The sequence below is a fragment of the Hyla sarda genome, chromosome 1 (assembly GCF_029499605.1).
Source record: "Hyla sarda isolate aHylSar1 chromosome 1, aHylSar1.hap1, whole genome shotgun sequence".
NCBI classification, from domain to species: domain Eukaryota; kingdom Metazoa; phylum Chordata; class Amphibia; order Anura; family Hylidae; genus Hyla; species Hyla sarda.
In genome coordinates, this window is record NC_079189.1 from 18,000,602 (window position 1) to 18,020,774 (window position 20,173).

Consider the following 20,173-nt stretch of genomic DNA (forward strand, 5'->3'; position numbering starts at 1 on the left):
AAATTGGCTTTATAAGATCTATGCCGTTTTTAAGCCACAATAGGTGACAAGGAGAAAGGATCCCTCTGCTGATTGAGAGAGGCATAGACCTTTGACAGTCCTGGTATATCTACAAAACAAAGTGTCTCCCCTCCCACAAACTCCATGTCCTTCTGTCAAAGCACATTTAAAGGAGTTCTCTAAGCTAAAACTTTTAACCCCCGCTGTGCCCGGGCTGTAAAACTATACATAACCTTTCACTTACCTGCCTACGATCCCCCGTTGTTCCGATATCGCCGTCCCGTTCTCTCCCACTTCCTGCGGGTCGGTGACTTCACTCTGCGCTCCGCCTATCAGCGGCCGCAGTAGTGTCCCGTCACGGCCGCTGATAGGCTGAGCGCAGAGTGAAGTCACCGACCCGCAGGAAGTGGAAGAGACCGGGACGGCGATGTCGGAACAACATAGGCAGGTAAGTGAAAGGTTATTATGTATAGTTTTACAGCCCGGGCACAGCGGGGGTTAAAAGTTTTAGCTTAGAGAAATCCTTTAAGGCTCTTCATTCACTTCTGGTGTGTGGAAACAGGCAAGCACACTTGCCGTGTTATATAACATATGGATCCTAAATGAAAGTAGCAGACAAAGGGCTCTCCTAACAAAAAGACAGGATTGTCTAGTAATGTACCTGTTTGGGCTGGAGCTTTAGCAGGTTCTTTTACTCTGGAAGGAAACAAAACATTACATCACACTGATAAAATAATTAATACACAGACATGATACATACTAGTAAACATGGAAGCCAACCAGATTTCTGGATGCTGGATTTTAAAATAAAATAAATGTTACACTTACTTTTCATCCTTATCCGTTATGTCCACGGTTGGCTGTAAAGACAAGAGGCAGAAGATTTTAGCATTGGTGTGTAAATAGGGATCCTGTACAATCTGCTAGTGACCAAAAGAGACCAAACATCACATCACAAAAACCTACTAAAACAGCTATTGATGCGCTGTGTTTAGTCAGACAAATATTTCTGTGACCACTCACTTCCATCTTGTCTGTTAGTGACAGGGTGACACGCTGGTTGTTTATCATGATTGGAGTAGTCTCGCTGAATTTCACTGCTGCTGTAGCCGCTTCTCTGAAGTTGGTTTTCATGAACGCCTTTTAAAAACAGTAACAGGAATGCATACAAATTATGTTTGAACGGATTGAACACGATTAATTCTATGTTGGGCATTGTTATTTAAATGGAAACTGTCAGTCAAAAACCATATATATGTTGTATTTCTCTACAACACATTAACCTTTCTAATATACTTTGTAAGAAAAGGTTATTTCCTTAAAGGACAACTGTAGTGGTCAAAAATCCCTGCCCAAATGTTCCCCAAACAAAAGTTATACAATTCAGTCAATTAGTCCTATTTACCTATATGCAGCCGTTTCTGAGATATTAGAGTTGCCAGCATAGCCCAGTAGTCCTGCGTCCGTCCCCTATTCATTACATTGCAGCCGCCATCTTGGGGACGGAGATCTCTTCCTCCCAGCAGTGTTTGTGCTCCCCCTAGCCTCTGTCAGCTCCTCCCTGCTTATGCATATGCATGAGCGGGTGCTTTCTGAGGCAGCCATAGGCTCATCCTCAGAAACGCCCCTATCTGTAAGATTCAAGCAGGGGGAGAATGAGGACGTCCACAGCTCCTCCCCCTCCCCTGCTCTGTCTACATAGGACCTCACTTATCACGGGGAGGATTCAAGTTTTCATGGGGGAAAACACAGAGCAAACCACAGAGCAGGGAGGGGGGAGGACGTGTGTGTGAAGGAGACATATTACACTGCACGGGCTGGTGGTGTATACAGGGAATAAATATCATACTGGAGATGATTCTGTGTGTGAGATGGGGGGGGGGGGGGCGACTACTGAATGACACATGCTGGGAGTTGTAGTCCCTGTTATGTGTGCGTGTATGCCAGTGTTTCCCAACCAGGGAATGCTGGGAGTAGTAGTTTTGCAACATCTGGAGGCACCCTGGTTGGGAAACATTGGTGTATGAACTACAACTCCCAGGAGATTACAGAGATACAATAGAGGTGTTGGTGAACTACAACCCCCAGGAAACTACAGAGATACAATAGAGGTATTGGTGACATACAACCCCCAGGAGACTACAGAGATACAATACAGGTGTTTGTGAACTACAACTCCCAGGAGACTACAGAGATACAATAGAGGTATTGGTGAACTACAACTCCCAGGAGACTATAGAGATACAATATAGGTGTTGGTGAACTACAACTCCCAGGAGACTACAGAGATACAATAGAGGTGTTGGTGAACTACAACTCCCAGGAGTCTCCTGATACAGTAGAGGTGTTGGTGAACTACAACTCCTTTATACACTCAAACAGCAGAAAGCTGACACGGCATGCTTGGATGTATAGTCTTACAACAGCTGGAGTCACCTCTGCAACTCCAAGCATGCACATACAGCAGAAAGCTGACAGGGCATGCTGGGATTTGTAGTCTTGCAACAGCTGGAGGCACCACTGGAATTCCCAGCATGCCCGAACAGCATATAAAATAACTGGGCATGCTTGGAGTTGTAGTTGTGAAAAAGATGGAGGGACCCCTATCAGGACAGTTTTATAGACAAACAATTATGTTTTTTTACCATTTTTACTTTCACTCTCCACTCTCCAGTGTCCACACTACAGTGAGCACGGAGGCAGCTGCTTCATCACTGGACAGGAGCCAGCATGGGGAGATGAGCAGAAGGGGAGGGTGTATGCACAGGGGAGGGAGATGTGGGCGTTACAATATAATAATTTGCCCGGGGGGATAGAACAGGGTGAGGGCAGCAGCTTACAGGAAGTAAGCACAAGGCATGATGGGAGATGTAGTTTTATTTTCACTTCTCCTCCGTAATTCGTGTGCTGATAACGGGAGAACGACTGGGCCAATTTTGATGGGGGAGACATCGTTGGAAAGGTCTTTCAAAGACCTATTAAATGAGGTAATAGAAAAAGTTTTTTTGCCCAGCACTGCAGATGTCCTTTAAGTAATCATGGATTATAAAATCATGAATTTTTCCAAGCTGAAGCACAGACATGGACAAAGTCCAGTAAGTGAGGATGGGCTAGCACTCCTCTGTGCTCTCTCCTGTCTGATCAGGCAGGAAAGAGAGAGCACAGAGGAGTGCCATCAGAGAGGAGCGAGCACAGAGGAGTGCCATCAGAGAGGAGCGAGCACAGAGGAGTGCCATCAGAGAGGAGCGAGCACAGAGGAGTGCCATCAGAGAGGAGCGAGCACAGAGGAGTGCCATCAGAGAGGAGCGAGCACAGAGGAGTGCCATCAGAGAGGAGCGAGCACAGAGGAGTGCCATCAGAGAGGAGCGAGCACAGAGGAGTGCCATCAGAGAGGAGCGAGCACAGAGGAGTGCCATCAGAGAGGAGCGAGCACAGAGGAGTGCCATCAGAGAGGAGCGAGCACAGAGGAGTGCCATCAGAGAGGAGCGAGCACAGAGGAGTGCCCTCAGAGAGGAGCAAGCACAGAGGAGTGCCCTCAGAGAGGAGAGATCACAGAGGAGCGCCATCAGGCAGGAGAGAGAGAGCACAGAAGAGTTCCATCAGGCAGGAGAGAGCACAGAGGAGTGCTAGTCCTTCAGCTAGGACAAAGCTATGGATTTATAAGCCATGATTTCTATCAAAAGGAAATATTTCCTTATTAAGTATATTAGAAAGGTTGATGTTTTGCCAAGATGTACAACATATTTTGTATCATTTTGTATCTGACAGTGCCCATTTAATGTACTAGTAGGTGGAATAGTCCTCCCCCACTGGTCAGCTAAATAGACAAACATTTTTAAGTGCATCTGTGTTACATTATAACCCGCCTAAGCGCAGGAGTGGACTTTGAATAAAAGCTGGTGATTTAGCTGACATACCTCATTTTTCGCACGAACAATGAGGATATCGCAAACTTTTCCAAAAGGCTGGACAACTTTCAGGATGTCTTGTTCGGTGTAGCCGCTGTCTGGCAGGTTGGTAACGTGAATAACCTTTCCAATGTTCGCTTTGTTTGCATGCTGCAAGAGAAAATTACTAATTTGTGAGAAAAATAAAATAACCAAGCACAACAAGCCTCTAACTACAGTGTTTTTACCCCCCAGTGTTTTCAGCTGTTGCAAAATTACAACCCCCAGCATGCCCTGACAGCCTTTTGCTGTTCACACAGCAAAGTTGCCTGTGGGCGGGTATATTCTGCTGGGGGGGGGGGGGCAACTTTTCTTGTTGCCTAGTGTTAAGCCTCCTAGTGGCAGCAGCATATACCCATGGTCTGTGTCCCCCAATGGAGCCGATATTGAAAGGGACCCATGTCCTTTTTAAATATGCCCAGAGATATTTACTATGGGGTTTTCTACAGTTTCTGGTGAAAATGTAATCCTAATGGCTAAACGGAACTGCATGATGTTTACACTTTTCTGACGAAATTTACACATTGGTAACGAAATAAGTGACAAAAGTAGGGGCACAGTGTCACATGTGAAAGGCCAACCAATTGTAATAAGAGGAAATTAGAAGATAAATCTAGTAGAAATGAAAACCCTAATGTGTAGAGATTATGAAAACCAGACAATTTTAGTAAATCCATGTGTCTGATCTGACTGCTCACCAAAAGATAACTGACTCCACAGGGAGTTGATATCATCTACTCTATTAAAAACCAATAGCAAATCTAATTTAAAGGGGAATTGTGTTCCATAAGTATTTATCCCTATTTACCGGATCAAGTGTATAGGAAATAAGTATTAAATCACGGGGGTTCGCCCCAGCAATCTCCTGTCTGGCATCATGGCTCTTCCCATGTACGGAATGACCTCCGCTCTGTGCAAGAAGCGGTGGTAGACGCCACCACCCACATATCTCTATGGGAGAGCTGGAAATACACAAGTGCTGTCGGAGCCCCACAATTAGGCATTTTTCCCCTATTCAAAGGATCCTTTGGATAGGGGGATAACTACTTATGTACTGGAGTTTCCCTTTTATAGTGTGTAACATACCTGATTCTGGGGTTTGTTCGGCTGTTGCTTCTTTCCAGAGGTATTGCTTGGAGTAGTCTTTTTGGCCCCAGTGCTTACAACAGTCTTCTTGAAGTCAGAGTTGCCAGATGCTTTTTTAGGGAGAGCGGGTTTTTGATCAGAGTCCTTGTTGCTACTAGGCCTCTTGGATGAGCTGCCGGTACTAGACGTACTGCCCGGTTTCTTTGGGGCAGATACATTAGCCGGCTTCTTATTTTTGAGATTCAAATTTGGTTGCTTCTTGCCATTGTTTGATGGTTTTGTAGGCTTTGCCTTTTCACCACTTTTTAGTTTGGTGGCCTCAATAAAACTTTGCACAGCTGCATCCACAGCCCTCTTATCTGCAAAAAGATATAAACTGTGTTACAGCAAGTGTAACCTGGATGTAAGCACTGTCAAGTAGTATCTTTGCATAGAGAGTCTCACCTGGAGAATTGCTATGAGAGGATCGCCTGTATCTTCTGGGTGACCGTGAACGTGGAGACCTTGTCCCCTGATGTGGACTACGCGACCTCTTTGGGCTATGCCGCGATCTACGTGAACTCCTGCTTCGACTCCGAGACCTTTTCCCGGAAGATCTAGGGCTGCGTGAACGTGATTTACGTGCTCTGTTCCTCGATCCAGACCTTCTAGCTCTTCGAGGGCTAGGGCTCTTAGACTTTGAATTCTTTGAGCTAGCTTCATCTTTCTTGACTTCATTTCTAAAATGATAAAACAATCCATAAGAAACCAGACAATGTCCAGAGTATAGCCCTTAAATTTTATTAGCAACATACATCATTACCTTGCAGAATTATAGTTTTGCGGGTTCCAGTCAGGATACCTGTTTACAACGTAGAAAAGAACATATTAAAATTAAGTATTCAAATCACAAAACCTGCGTCTATTATCCTTAGTTTTGTTTTATTGATATAAAACTTGACACGTTGTCCACATGTCAAAAGCTTAAATTGCACTGGGTCTCATATGGGCTGCGATCGCGTTTAAAGGAGTTCTGTAGTGAAAGACCCCCAAATGGAGCGGCCAGCCAGGTTGTAAAGAGCGCTGCTGCACAGTTTGTCCAAACACTACTCATGTTTGCGGAGAGTCTCGGGACTGCGATCCAATGCGATCGAAATTTGACATATCTGGACGGCATGTCAAAAGTTTTTACAAATGACAGCGATGCTTTAATATAGTCATTGGCATGAAGCAAGCACAACTTACCAACCATCTGACACATGCAAGAGGAGAAAAAGTAATTTCTTAGAATATAAATTTTGCTGGCAAATCACTATCCTTTGTTTCTCTCAACAAGTACTGGACAGGGTCTCATCCCTTTATTCTTGTGCTCTATGGAGGTCTCTAACTATAGCTCTGTCTAGAGTGGAACGAACAAGTCTTCACAGTGTGGACAGAACACAATGGAGAGCCTGTAAATATCCAATCAAAGCAGACATGGTGGTGAGAGGAATGACTATCCTGTTGTCTTCCTGAAGTTCAACCTTCACAAAACAGATCTTAGATACAACCTCTGGAAAAATTCAGGAATCCCCACAACTAGAGCAATTTTACCTCATTGCTTCTACAGTAAAACTTTTGCTTCATGATATCCCCTCAAGAGAAAATTATTTTATGAATGGCTGAAACTTCTCCAGATCAAGAAGGAGGGGGGGGGAGAGAATAATCCTGGAATTACAAATGAAATCCCCATGAATACTTTGTTCTCATCCACAGACTTTAAGAGCTCTCCAATTCCAAGGCTGGCACTTCATTGGACAATATTCTACATCAAGCTGTTTCCAACTCTCGCAGTGCAGTGACATGGGCTTTACAGGATGAAGTCTTGTCGTATAATGGTTAATTTTTACCATGAATTTTTAGCTGGATTGTTTGCTTCTTATCGTTGATCTGATATTTCCTTGACATTTCCACCTTCTCCTTTAGACGCAGACCCTTATTATAAAATTATAGGAAAAGTGATTGTGTTCTTTAGGTATATTTCATTAGAATAACCCCAGACAGATTATTTCTGCATCATCTTCTTGGCCAATGTAGATTGGGGACTGTTAATTCCTCTAATCCTTTCATGTTCTCTTTAGCATGGTTTTCTCCTGTTATGTTTAGTAGTAAGTGCTGGTTTTAATTTTTCTTTCTATATTATATATAAATCTCATATCACATTTTCAGGGGTGTGGAAATTTTATAAAAAACTACTTGTCCACGGGACTAAAATGGAGCAAAATCTACTTGTCCCTCATGACGATCCACTTGTCCGGCCAATTTTCGCTTTTACGCACTCGTTTTTTCCTCCTCGCCCTATAATAGCCATAACTACCTACTATAATGATACCTTTTAATTTTTCAATAACATATTCTCTGAACCAAAAAAAATTTATAAATATATATTAAGGGAAGTGAAATTGAAATAGTAAAAGATAATTTAGCAGATTTGGTGGTTTTTCTTTTCTGCGCCATTTACCTTGTGGTTGAGATAACATGTTAGTTTTATACTTTAGGTGCCTGATTACAGCGATACCAGATTTGTATCGTTTACATTATGTTTTACTAATTCTGGACTTTTTCAAATTTTTTTTAATTGCCATTTTTTAACCCCTGTAGCTTTATTTTTTTTTCCGCATACCAGGCTGTATGAGGGCTCATTTTTTGCGCCATAATCTGTTTTTTGTATCGGTACCATTTTGGTATTGATCTGACTTTTTAATCGCTTTTTAACTTTTTTTCTGGGATATTATAAAAATTTCAAATCTGTGGTTTGGTATTTTTTTTACATTTACCATACGGGATACATAATGTTATATTTTCATAGGTTGTACAATTACGCACGAAGCGATACCAAATATGTTTATTTTTATTATGTTTGCATGTTTTTATATAGGAAAAGGGGGTGATTTGAACTTTTAACATGGAAGGGGTTAATGCAGCAGTCTTCAAACTGTGGCCCTCCAGATGTTGCAAAACTACAACTCCCAGCATGCCCGGACAGCCAACGGCTGTCCTGGCATGCTGGGAATTGTAGTTTTGTAACATCTGGAGGGGCACAGTTTGAAGACCACTGGGTTAATATGTGTCTTTCAAACTTTTATTAAAACTTTTATTTATTTATATATATATATATATATATATATATATATATATATATATATATATATATATATATATATTTTTTTTTTTTACACTTTATTAGACTTATGAGGAATCATTAGATTCCTCAGACAGATGAATAGAGTTCTATTGAACTCTATTGATCTGTGTGCTCTGTGATCCATTGATAGAGCCTGGTCCAGCCAGGATCTATCAATGACAGAGCCGGGACAGGAGAAAGCAGAGGTAAGTCCTCCGGCTACCTCTATAGTGGATCGCCCCCCTGCAATCAAGCTGCAGGGGGGCGATCCACCCCACTAGCCCACCAGGGAGCATTCACATGTCCCTTTAGACGCCGCTGTCAGCTTTGACAGCGGCGATCTAAAGGGTTAATAGCCAGCCGCGGCGATCGCCACATGCTGGCTATTAGCGGCGGCCCCCGGCTACTGAGAACAGCCGGGGGCTGCAGAGTATGGAGCGGGCAGGAATCCCGAGCCCGCTCCATACATACTGCAGAGCGCCGCATACAGTCTCCCCGTGCAGACGTGCGGGGAGCGAAGGCAGAGGACGCAGGTCTGCACGGGGAGAAAGAAGCCACGCCCCCTCATCTCCCCCCGCACGTCTGCAGAGCAGGGGAGAGAAGACAAATGTACACGGCTTCTCATCTCCCCTGCTCTGCTTCCGAGGACACAGGCTGCAGAGTATGGAGCGGGCAGGAGTCGGCAGCCCGCTCCATACAGACTGCAGATCCGCCGCACTTGTCAGGTCCGGCCCTGCTTGCCCGAAGCCGGGCTAAGGGCCGGACAAATTCACCTGCCCGGCGCCCAAAACTGCTATTCCGGGGCGTTGGGCGATAGAAATTCCACATCCCTGATTTTACTCAATTCTCTCTTGGACATTAACTTTCATTTACTGCATTTGTCATGGTTTTCTGTACATTTTCAGGCATCTTTTGATTTTAAACCAGACAAGAAGTCTTCCTTGGTCAAGCTATATGTTTTCTTTTATAATCCTTTGATTTTCTTTATACAGTACTTGCAATGTATTAAACACACTGCAGACTGGGAACAACAAACATCTTCTGCTGCACTCTGTGTTGGATTTTGGAGTCATATAATCCTTTGTGATACAACTAAACTCTTTGTTAGGGCATTGCTTTCTATCATTTAGACAAGTCCACAGCTCAATAAAGCATGTATCATTTTCCCAGCAGGGTAAAGTGCATTTATAGATGTGTTCTAGAAATGCAGATTACATGGAAATACTAGGTAATACCAGGGAGTTTCTTTATACAATTAATGAATCCAATTTGTATCCACATGATCTGGAAACTCATCTGCCAAAAAAACTGGTTTACCTTTATGGTGTATAACAGGGGTACTTAACTGGCGGACCACGGTCCAGACCCAGACTGCGGCCGCCAGTCATCCAGACCTCCGTCCGGATCTCCTCTCAATCATTTGTATAGGTGTCTTTAAGACACCGATACAAATGAATAGTCGTGGCCCAGAACAAGGGAACACTGTTCCCTGCCCGGCGCTTCACCTATGATGCAGGCAGCGTGATAAGCACTGCCTGAATCATCTGCTCTGGCCAGGCCTGACTAGAAGAGGCCAGAGCAGCACGGGACCTGGGACAGGAGCCAAGTTCTAAGGTGCAAATTTGTGTTTCCCCATCTGTGACTCTCCAGTTGTTTTAGAACTACAGCTCCCATCATGACCTTCTGTCTGTGCACTATGGGAGTTGTAGTTTGCAACAGCTGGAGTGTCACAGTGGCATCATTAATTCTGGGGGCACAGTGGCATAAATTTGGGGCACAGTGGCACTAATTATTTGGGGCACAGAGGTACAATTATTTGGTACAGGGCACAGTGTTTGTCGAAAATATATTTGGGGGAATAGAGTGTGGCAGTAATATTGCAGGGGAATATTGTGTGGCAGTAATCTACCAGAAGCATAGTATGTGGCAGTAATATACAGTGTGTGGCAGTAATATACCAGGGGTACAGTGTGTGGCAATATTCATGTCATACATCCTCCACACGAGTTGCTTGTTTGCTCTTTCCTTCATGGCACTGAGGCCACCATTTGTGAAGCAGGCCTTAGCGTTCAGCTTGGACCTTCACTGGATGGCAGACCTGGATAAGCGGACCCTCACTAAAAATAGTTGAGTACCCCTGGTGTATAAGGTATGTTTCATGAAGCCAGAATGTATTTAGTATATAAAGAAAACAAAAGCGCCAGGGGTTGTGCTTCATGAAATAACATTTAACACTCTAATCTCAATCTGCAAAGTTTAGGAGACTTTTTGTTTTTAGTTTTTTGCAGCAATGCACAAAAAGCTTTCTTACTGTTGCTGTAGGTTCCGGCAACTTTCAATGTGGGATGCGTTATTCTGGTGTTTAATCCAGTCCTAAACAATAATGGAAAATAAAACAGTTATGATGGACCTAATAGCTTGCACACAATATTAAGGATGGTCTTAAAATTAAAACTTGCCCTTGAACAGTCATTTGTAAAAATAAATCCCTTCTCCACAATGAGTTTATCATTAACATTACAGAAGCCTTGACCTTTCATAAACAGAGAAAAGGCTGGGAGGGGGAGGAGGTGGCGACGTACAGAGTTGCCCTTGTAGCAGTGTTTACAGTAGTGCTCAGCTCTGTGGGATGCAGCAGTTTTGGTTTTTCCCATTAATTATCAATGAAAGGGCTTGAAGAAAAAATAACGGATGCCAATTCAAACTTGAAATAGGTGTCACTGACTCTAGGATTGGGTATATCCAATTAGAATGTTCTACACACACACACATACAGTTGTGCTCAAAAGTTTGCATACCCTTGAAGAAAACATGAGTTAGAAGCTAAAAATAATTTCTAATGAGATTCATATTTAGGTGCAGTTCATAACAGAACCCCAGCGTGGCTCAATGGTATTAAGGTCGGGAGACTGATGGCAACGTTAGAACCTTCACCTTTGTCTGATGTAAGCACTGGAGGGTCAGCTTGGCTTTGTACTTAGGGTCACTGTAGTGCTGGAAGGTCCAAGAGCGTCCCATGCGCAACTTTCGTGCAGAAGAACGCAAATTGACTTCTAGTATTTTCAGATTACATGCTGCATTCATCTTGCCGTCGATTTTTAGAAGATTCCCCATGTTTCTCTTTTTTTTTTTTTTTTTAAAGTTCGTGACCCCCCCCCCCCCCCCCTCAACTTCACAAAAGAAAAAAACCTAAAGTGAGCCACACCATGCTTTTCAGTAGGCATGGGATTATTTTCACTATAGGCCCTGCTGACTCATCTAAAAAGATTTGCTTATGGTTGTGACAAATTACCGTACACCAAAAGTTGTGAGGCGTGTTAAGGAGTTGTCAGGCATATTGTAACCAGGCTTTTTTTGCAGCATTGGTGCAGTAAAGGCTTCTTTCTGGCAACGATCATGCAGCTCATTTTTGTTCAAGCAACCATGTGGTCTTTTTCCAGAGCAGCCTGTATTTTTCCTGAGGTTACCTGTGGGCTTTTCTTCGTAACCCGAACAATTCTTCTGGTACTTGTGGTAAAATTGTTCTTAGTCTACCTGACCTTGGCAAGAGATCCACAAATTTTCCACTTAAGGGATTGAACCGGACTGACCGGCATTTTGAAGGCTTTGGATATCTTTTCATAGCCTTTTCTATCTTTATAAAGTTCTATTCCCTTGCTATGCAGGTCTTTCGCCTGCTTAGTGCATTCACGTGAATGCTAACAAACTCCCTGACTTCATACACAGCCATTAATTGCAATGTAAAAATTGCCATTTTAACCTTCGTATGTCACCTTGCGTGTCTGTAACAAGGCCAAACATTTAAGATTATGTTAACTTTTGATCAGGGCCATGTGTGATTTACGATTTTAAAAAAAGGAGACAAAAAACAACTATGATAATAAATGGCTAAATATGATCACTGTCCTTAAATAAAAGAGGTTGTCATATTTTCTAAAACAATGCGAAAAGTTTCAGTTTCTGCCAGGGCATGCAAACTTTTGAGTATAACTGCGTAATTTTTTATATTTTATGTATACATACAAGACCTTTTATAAATACTTTAAAAAAAATTGTGGAACAAAATTAACATTTCTGTAAACCATACACATTTCACTCATCAATGGTTAACAGGTCTACAACAGAACAGTAACTTATATAGACTGGAAGATTTAAGACGCTCTACCCACATCAGGAGTTACACCAAGGTTGGCAATGGTATTCTCCAAACTTACCTCTTTAGCAACAGAACCCCCCCCCCCCCCCTTCTCTGAATCTAAGCACGATACTTGAACAGTCACATAAAATAGAACAGCAGTACTGAGAATTTGAAGTGAGCGGCTTTAAACAAACACCGATGCATCTCATCCGGCCACAACATAAACAGGTGTAGATTGAGCTTCCATCATCGGCCAAAGTTCTTTACATCATCTCTTCCTTCTTGGCTCTGTTGGCTTCAGCACTTCTCCAGTGGTCTTCATTTAACCTCCCCCATCTACTTTACCCAATATTAAATCTAAATCCTACATCAACAAGTGCATTTGCATCCTCCACAATTAGGCAGTATATCATACATAATTCTATTTATCTGGACTTTGGAAACCAATTATGTGACACAAAAATTTGTGAAATGTGCCCCACTGGGTCAGAAAATTAACCTTTCCCTCGCCCAAACGTTTTAGATAGGACTATGTATTGGCGTGTATGGGACAGGTGGGCAGTAGAGTGTCACGCACAAAGCGTGCTTTGTGCGGTCCTAATATTGGTGGGCACACATTCTGCTCCAATTCAGCTCTATACGATTGATAAGACATTGATCATGAGCAGTAACTGCTTAGCATGCATACACTGGATGTTATATAACACACAAACAAAGAACACTCACCTTCAGGTGTCTACATTCTACGTTACACAGAGAACAGATATGAGGAAATATCCGAGGAGAAGCAGCATAGTAATCGTTCATCATTGAAGGAGTCGGCAGCTTCTTCATTTTCTGAGCTTCTTCTTGGGACATGACTGGCACCCAGTTGCCCTTCGCAGCTTCCGGCTGCTCAGCTGGCTGCTGGTAGGAGACTTGGCCGATGACATTCACATCTTGAGTCACGGGCTTCAGTTCAGTTTGAACAGGAGCTGCTACATCAAGGATCACAGGGCTCTCAACATTAGGGACAGTCACTGAAATGTCAACAGGTGCTTTATTGTCTCCTCCTGGAGTTTTATTGTTGGATCTGTCTTTCTTTGCAGCTGACCACCCATGTTTACCTGTTCCAGATATTGTGGGAATTTTGTTATCCATTCCTATTCCTTTTTGAGGACTTGCCTTCGGCTTCGTATTAGCAGACACTGCAGGCTCTTTGGACACAGGCGGAGGTTTCTGCTCAGTTCTTGGTCGTGCAGGGGTGGCTGGGTCATTAAACTTGTACTTGCTTGAATGTCCATAATCTATAACTTTACTTTGTACCGCTTCACTTCCAGGTCTTCTTCCAGCAGCCTGATCAGGAACAGATGCAGTTCGATTCATTTTGCGTAATCTGATGTCTCTTAGGATACCTGGCATGTTAGATGGTGTCAGCTGATCGTCGGGATAGCGGCTGAGTTCTTCTAAGTCTTCATTTGATAAGCCAAAGCTTTCTAAAATGCTTGAAGCGCTTTCATTTGTGTAGCGATTCTGAGGGGTTGAAACTTGATCGAGAGAAGGACCACCTGGGATGGACTGCGCTCCCATTTCTCGTCCGGAATTCCCGAAGACATTGACGTTCTCCCACCGTTTTCCTTTCATGAGATTTGCAGGATCCTGTAAAGGGGTATTCTGCTTCAGGCGATCGGAGGCATGTGTCACAACACGATTCACAATTGAAGGAATTTCTTGAGGCTGAGATGACATTCTTGGTTGTCCTTGACGCACAGGGACACTTGGGCTTGCAAATCGTTGTGGTAAAACTTTTGAACCCATAGGTCTATCAGGTGTATGCATAAGTGGTCTGATCGGCACTGCCTTCATTCCCATTGAGTCTGAAGTTCCAAAGGATCCTGAATTGTCCATTCCCCTCATACCAAATGCTTGATTATTCCTTTCTTGGTGGAAACCCATCCCACCTGCTTGGTTCATGCTTGGGTGGTTCATTCGATTAAGATTCATATTCGGCTGATTTATTCCAGAAATGCCAGTGTTTTGATGTGTCATTACAGGAGGGCCCATAAGTTGGTGGTTAATGCCAGGATGGTTCATACCAGAGAGATTCATATTTGGTTGATTCATGGCACCCAAACCCATATTTGGTTGGTTCATTGTAGCCAAACCCATATTTGGTTGGTTCATGGTAGCCAAACCCATACCTGGTTGATTCATGGTAGCCAAACCCATACCAGACAGATTCATCCCCGACAAGTTCATAGCCGGCATATTCATTCCATGATGGCTCATAGCGGGTTGAGTCATAGGAACATGGCCCATAGGCTGCTGCCCGGGGAATCCTCCACGATTAAACATGGCGTGAGCAGTACTTAATTTCAACAAAGCCTGATTTAACAAAGCATAAAGTGGAGAAGTACTGTTCGAAGTGACAGAAGTCAATTGATGAAGAGCCAACTGAGTCTTTATCTGGGCAAGCTGCAAATGAGGAAGGCTCAAGAGGATTGGACTAGAAACTCCAAAGTTCAAAGTATTCGCAACTGGAGCGCAATTTTCCAAGAACAACACAAAGCTGAAATTTAAAACACAGATATTAGATTTTTCATCTTTTCAATCTTCACACAGTGGGTAAAACCAGAGATGGAAATACTTTAAGAAATAACAGTCCATACACACAGCTGGCTCGCAGTAAATAAAACTTCTGAGGAAGTATTGGGGTTTAAATTTTTTTTTCCAAGAATGATGGTTATAATTAGATTGTGTATTAGGCCAGCGAAAAAGAAGATTTGTGAAAATATTTAAACTTTTACACTGCATTCTGTTGCAAAAAAATAAAAAATATATATATAGCTTATCTCCATACTTAAGAACCAGAATATGGGAAGTTGCACCCAAGCCTTCTATTCTCATGTGGCAGACATCTCCTCTAAAGGATTGCTGGAGGCAATGGGCAGATACAGATAAATGCTCCATTTACAAGAGTCCATGTTGTCCATAAGCAACAACATCACAACTGATCAAACTGCTTTTACTCTATAAAGGCTATTTTTAAAAATGATCAGTCATGGCTGGCCAGCTCACATAAACAGGCTTTGGAGCTGATGTGTTCTCTTCAATTATGATTTTAGTAAGAATCCCACACTGTTATTTTCCTAACTTCCAATATAGAATTTATTTATTAATAGAACTCCTTTCTAACCAGTCAGTAAACACTGAACCCATCTTGAAGAACAATATCCAGGACATACAAAAATATTAAATTTACTAACAAAAGAAATGTAGCAAATCAAGTTTACTTCAAAAGCAGGAATATTTCCTACTGCTATTAAATTCAAGACTACACCAATGGAAGTGTTCTTTCACAGGTTAGCTTAACAGCATAGCCCAGTAGCCCAACTTTTCTTAAAAAGTGTTATTCTCACTGTACGTTACTATGTCCCCAGTTTAAACACGTGATGGCCAACAAAAGCAAACAATGCTAAAAGTACACAAAATACTCATTCTAGTCCTGAATGTGATTGTCTGCACAGAGGTGGAGCCTAGTCGAGGCCAATAAGGGAAATATCTGCAATGGTGACACTTAAATTCCACTTTGAGGACAAAGAGATCCACATGAGCTGAACTTTCAAAGAAAATTAATACTGTTTTTTTGCAATATGCATTTTTCAGTGTATGGACATGTCACATAAACTCCAAAAAGGTATGATCGCTACATAACACTGCCTTATAAATATCTCTCAGTCAACCAAGCAATAGTGGGCTGCAAGCTATGTAATGTTTCACACATCACGGTAATACACATTTTTATAGTCTTATAACCCACACAGTAATTGCTGCAGGCAACTTCTCAGCCCCAATGGACCGTCAAGTGTATACACCCTGCAATTTACAGGCAGAGGTAATAGTTTTACCAATGGAGTATTAGGCTACTTTGACACTACCGTTGTTACATGGTAGTGTGACGGCTGTCAAGGAAGAGATAATTTGACGGCCGTTCTTGACGGGGTGCAACGGCAGTGTGAAAGTAGCCTTAGCCCCCAAAAAACTTAACAAAACCATCAGACACTACTAGAGTTGGAAGAGTCTAAAGAACTAAAAAGCTAAATTTTGAACGATATTTTATTTGGGCCTTCTTGAAAATTTTCTACCATCTGAGTCCTATACATGTTTGCCAAACAACTCAAAAACATCTGCTACTACGCCATGTGTCCTGCACCACTGCAGCCATATTTAACGAGTTTTACTGAACAATAAAACATGAAATCTGAAATGATCTCAAAGTTTTAACCTGCACAATCCATGTCAAAAATATACAATCAACAGAACATGATGTATAGCTACAATGTGTAAAACAGTAACAAAACAGTTTTATAAGATCTTAGTTTCAGGACATAAATTAGTTCAGGCTACAATCATGTCTGCATTATTGCAAAAATCTTAAAAGGGGAATAAGTCATTAATCGCAGCATTAAAAAAAAATAAAAAAAATAAAACAGTAATAGATCCTGTGTGTGAACAGTCCCTTCTAAGGGTGCATTCACACTAAGGAATTCAAGAGGAATTCACAAGGAATAATTTCGGTCAGGAAATTGTTGCCTTCTATCATTTTATCCATCAAGCGTAATTCGAGTGGAATTTCCATGCGAAAATGAAGAGGAATGAAGGAGGAGGCTATTTAATCTACTTTTCTGAATTTCGCTCGAAAACTATGTTGTTAGGCAGAATTTTTTTTTTTTACCATTGACTTGACTTGATTCTGCTCAAAGAATGAACATGTTCTTTCTTCAAGCGGAAAGGAATTCAGCATCGGAATTCTGCTAGCAGAATTTCCGCAGTGTGAACAGGCCAGCAGAAAAAACATTATAGTCAACAGGCAAAGGGGATGTGCATTAAATTGGAGTGAAGAATTCAAGAGGAATTACTTGAGTAAATTCCTCTTGAATTACTCAGTGTGAACGCACCCTTAGCCTTTTCTCAAACAGAGCCGATATCTGATACAAACAAGCAGAACGTTCTTCTACACCAAAAATGATAGGCATCATAGTAATATTATATACAAATTATACATTGATCACCAGAAAATAAGTATTAACACACCAGGTGGAGAAAATTCAGCAGCGGATATCTAGGCACACTTGATACCTTTCCCATTCATGTCAAATGAGACCGCTCCTGCCTAGTGTTGCCTATGTCCATGGGGCTTGCTGTAAAGCAGCTTTCTAAATGCAGTTTAAAACAGCTCAGACAAGATGGCTGCCCCCATAATAACCTTCGGAAAAAAAAAGTTGCGGTATCTGACTGTAGTTTAAGTTCAAAGCTGCCCTTGTATTATACGATATGAAGCCTCTAGATAATATTAACTAATATCAACGCATAAAGACAATCCCGAGAGCCGACCTATAACATGCGCCCTTGCAACCAACCTAATTGCAGGTAAGGTGCCCATACATTTTAATAAAAAAAAAAATAATAAATAAGCCAAAGGCACTGACTTCAGCAAGATCTCAAGGACAGGAACACGAGTCACCCATAAGAATGAAGCAACAGATAACACGTGTGCCACTAACAGCAGAATGCAGTAGCATGCACTAGCGGGAGACTGGAGTCCCCGTTCCTTACATTCCTGACAAACTATCAAAACGTGTACAAATTTTAATCCATATACGGTTTGAAAAACATTTTTTTTTTAAAGAAAAAATATTTAAATTTTTAACTTTTCACATACTGTCATGGCTGTAAATGTTGGCACCCCTGAAATTTTTCAACAAAATGAAGTATTTCTCACAGAAAAGGATTGTAGTAACACATTTGCTATACACATGTTTATTCCCTTTAAAAAAAGGAGAAAGTAAGTTGGACATAATGTCACCAAACTCCAAAAATGGGCTGGACAAAATTATTGGCACCCTAAACTTAATATTTGGTTGCACACCCTTTGGAAAAAATAACTCAAATCAGTCACTTCCTATAACCATTAATAGGCTTCTTACACCTCTCAGCCGGAATGTTGGACCACTCTTCCTTTGCAAACTGCTCCATGTCTCTTATTGGAAGGCGCCTTTTCCCAACAGCAATTTTAAGATCTCTCCACAGGTGTTCAATGGGATTTAGATCTGGACTCATTGCTGCCACTTCAGAACTCGCCAGCACTTTGTTGCCATCCATTTCTGAGTGTTTATTGACAGATGTTTGAGGTCATTGTCCTGCTGGAAGACCCAAGATCTTGGATGCAAACCCAGCTTTCTGACACTGGGCTGTACAGTGTGATCAAAAATCCGTTGGTAATCCTCAGATTTCATGACGTCTTGTACACATTCAAGGCACCCAGTTCCAGAGGCAGCAAAACAACCCCAAAACATAATTGAACCTCCACCATATGTCACTGTAGGTACTGTGTTCTTTTCTTTGTAGGCCTCATTCCGTTTTCGGTAAACAGTAGAATGATGTGCTTAACCAAAAAGCTCTATTTTGGTCGCATGTGTCCACAAGACGTTTTATCAGAAGGGTTTTGGTTACTCAAGTTGATTTTGGCAAAATGTAGTCTTGCTTTTTTATGTCTCTGTGTCAGCAGTGGGGTCCTCCTGGGTCTCCTGCCATAGCGTTTCATTTCATTTAAATGTCGATGGAAAGTTTGCACCGGAACTGATGCTCCCTGAGCCTGCAGGACAGCTTGAATATCTTTGGAACATGTTTGGGGCTGCTTATCCACCATCCGGACAATCCTGCGTTGACACCTTTTATCAATTTTTCTCTTCTGTCCACGCCCACGTCCGGAGATTAGCTACAGTGCCATGGGTTGCAAACTTCTTGATAATGTTGCACACTGTGTACAAAGGCAATTCTATTCTCTGGGGATGGACTTGTAACCTTGAGATTGTTGATATTTTTCCACAATTTTGGTTCTCAAACAATTCTCTTCTTCTGTTGTCCATACTTTGTGTGTCTGTGTGCGCCACACTATGCAAAGACTAAGTGAACTTTTCTGCTTTCAGGTGTGATTTTTATATTGACCACACCTGTTACTTGCCCCAGGTGAGTTTAAAGGAGCATCACATGCTAGAAACACTTATTTTTCCACAATTTTAAAAGAGTGCCAACTTTTTTTTGTGTTTATTTCCAAAACACACAGATAAATGTGTATAGCAAAACATGTTACTGTAATCCTTTTCTGTGAGAAACACTTTTTCTAGAAAAATTTCAGGGGTGCCAACATTTACGGCCATGACTGTGTGTGTGTATGTATATTTATTTTAGGCTTGAAGCCCACTGGGGAAAAAAAATAAAAATCAGAAAATAAGCATGATTGGGGCTGTCCAAGACAGCCCTGATCCCCCTGCAGGGATAGGAGTGAGGTGCCACCCCACCTGTTTGGCATGCTGGGATTTGTAGTTTTGCAACATCTGGGAGGGCCACAGTTTGGAGATCACTTACGAAGTACAGAAATACCCCATATGTGGACGTAAAGTGTTCTGCGGGCTCACAAGGCTCAGGAGTGAGAGCGCACTATGTAAATTTGAGGCCTAAATTGGTGATTTGCACAGGGGTGGCCGATTTTACAGCAGTTCTGACAAACGCAAAAAGATGAATACACAAGTGTGACCCCATTTTGGAAACTACACCGAACACGGAACGTAACAATGGGTATAGTGAGCCTGAACACTCCACGTGTGTTTGACAAATTTTTGTTAAATTTGGATCGGAAAATGGAAAAAAATAAATACAGTTCTTTCACAAAAATGCTGGTGTTACCCTAAATTTTTCATTTTCACAAGGAAGCGTCTAAGACCCTTCAAACAGCTGATTGGTATGGCCCTATAGAGGTCTACCATCTCCCCAGCAGAGATAGCTCCCATGTGTACAGCTATATGAAGTGCGTAGCCAGTA

The 20,173-nt window shown here is 42.0% G+C and overlaps 1 protein-coding gene across 2 annotated transcripts in view; it reads right to left on the bottom strand.

Annotated features, from left to right (window-relative positions):
• The window catches only part of ZNF638 (zinc finger protein 638), a 255,257-nt gene that overhangs the window by 36,229 nt on the left and 198,855 nt on the right, over nt 1–20,173 (bottom strand). For both annotated transcript variants that reach the window (XM_056552811.1, XM_056552820.1), the window contains exons 2-10: nt 13,040–14,861; nt 10,487–10,548; nt 5,836–5,874; nt 5,478–5,752; nt 5,034–5,392; nt 3,918–4,058; nt 1,024–1,140; nt 829–860; nt 662–696 (exon numbers count right to left, since the gene is read on the bottom strand). In XM_056552811.1, the coding sequence (XP_056408786.1) occupies nt 662–696; nt 829–860; nt 1,024–1,140; nt 3,918–4,058; nt 5,034–5,392; nt 5,478–5,752; nt 5,836–5,874; nt 10,487–10,548; nt 13,040–14,861 (2,882 nt within the window). The remainder of the gene's footprint in view (nt 1–661; nt 697–828; nt 861–1,023; nt 1,141–3,917; nt 4,059–5,033; nt 5,393–5,477; nt 5,753–5,835; nt 5,875–10,486; nt 10,549–13,039; nt 14,862–20,173) is intronic.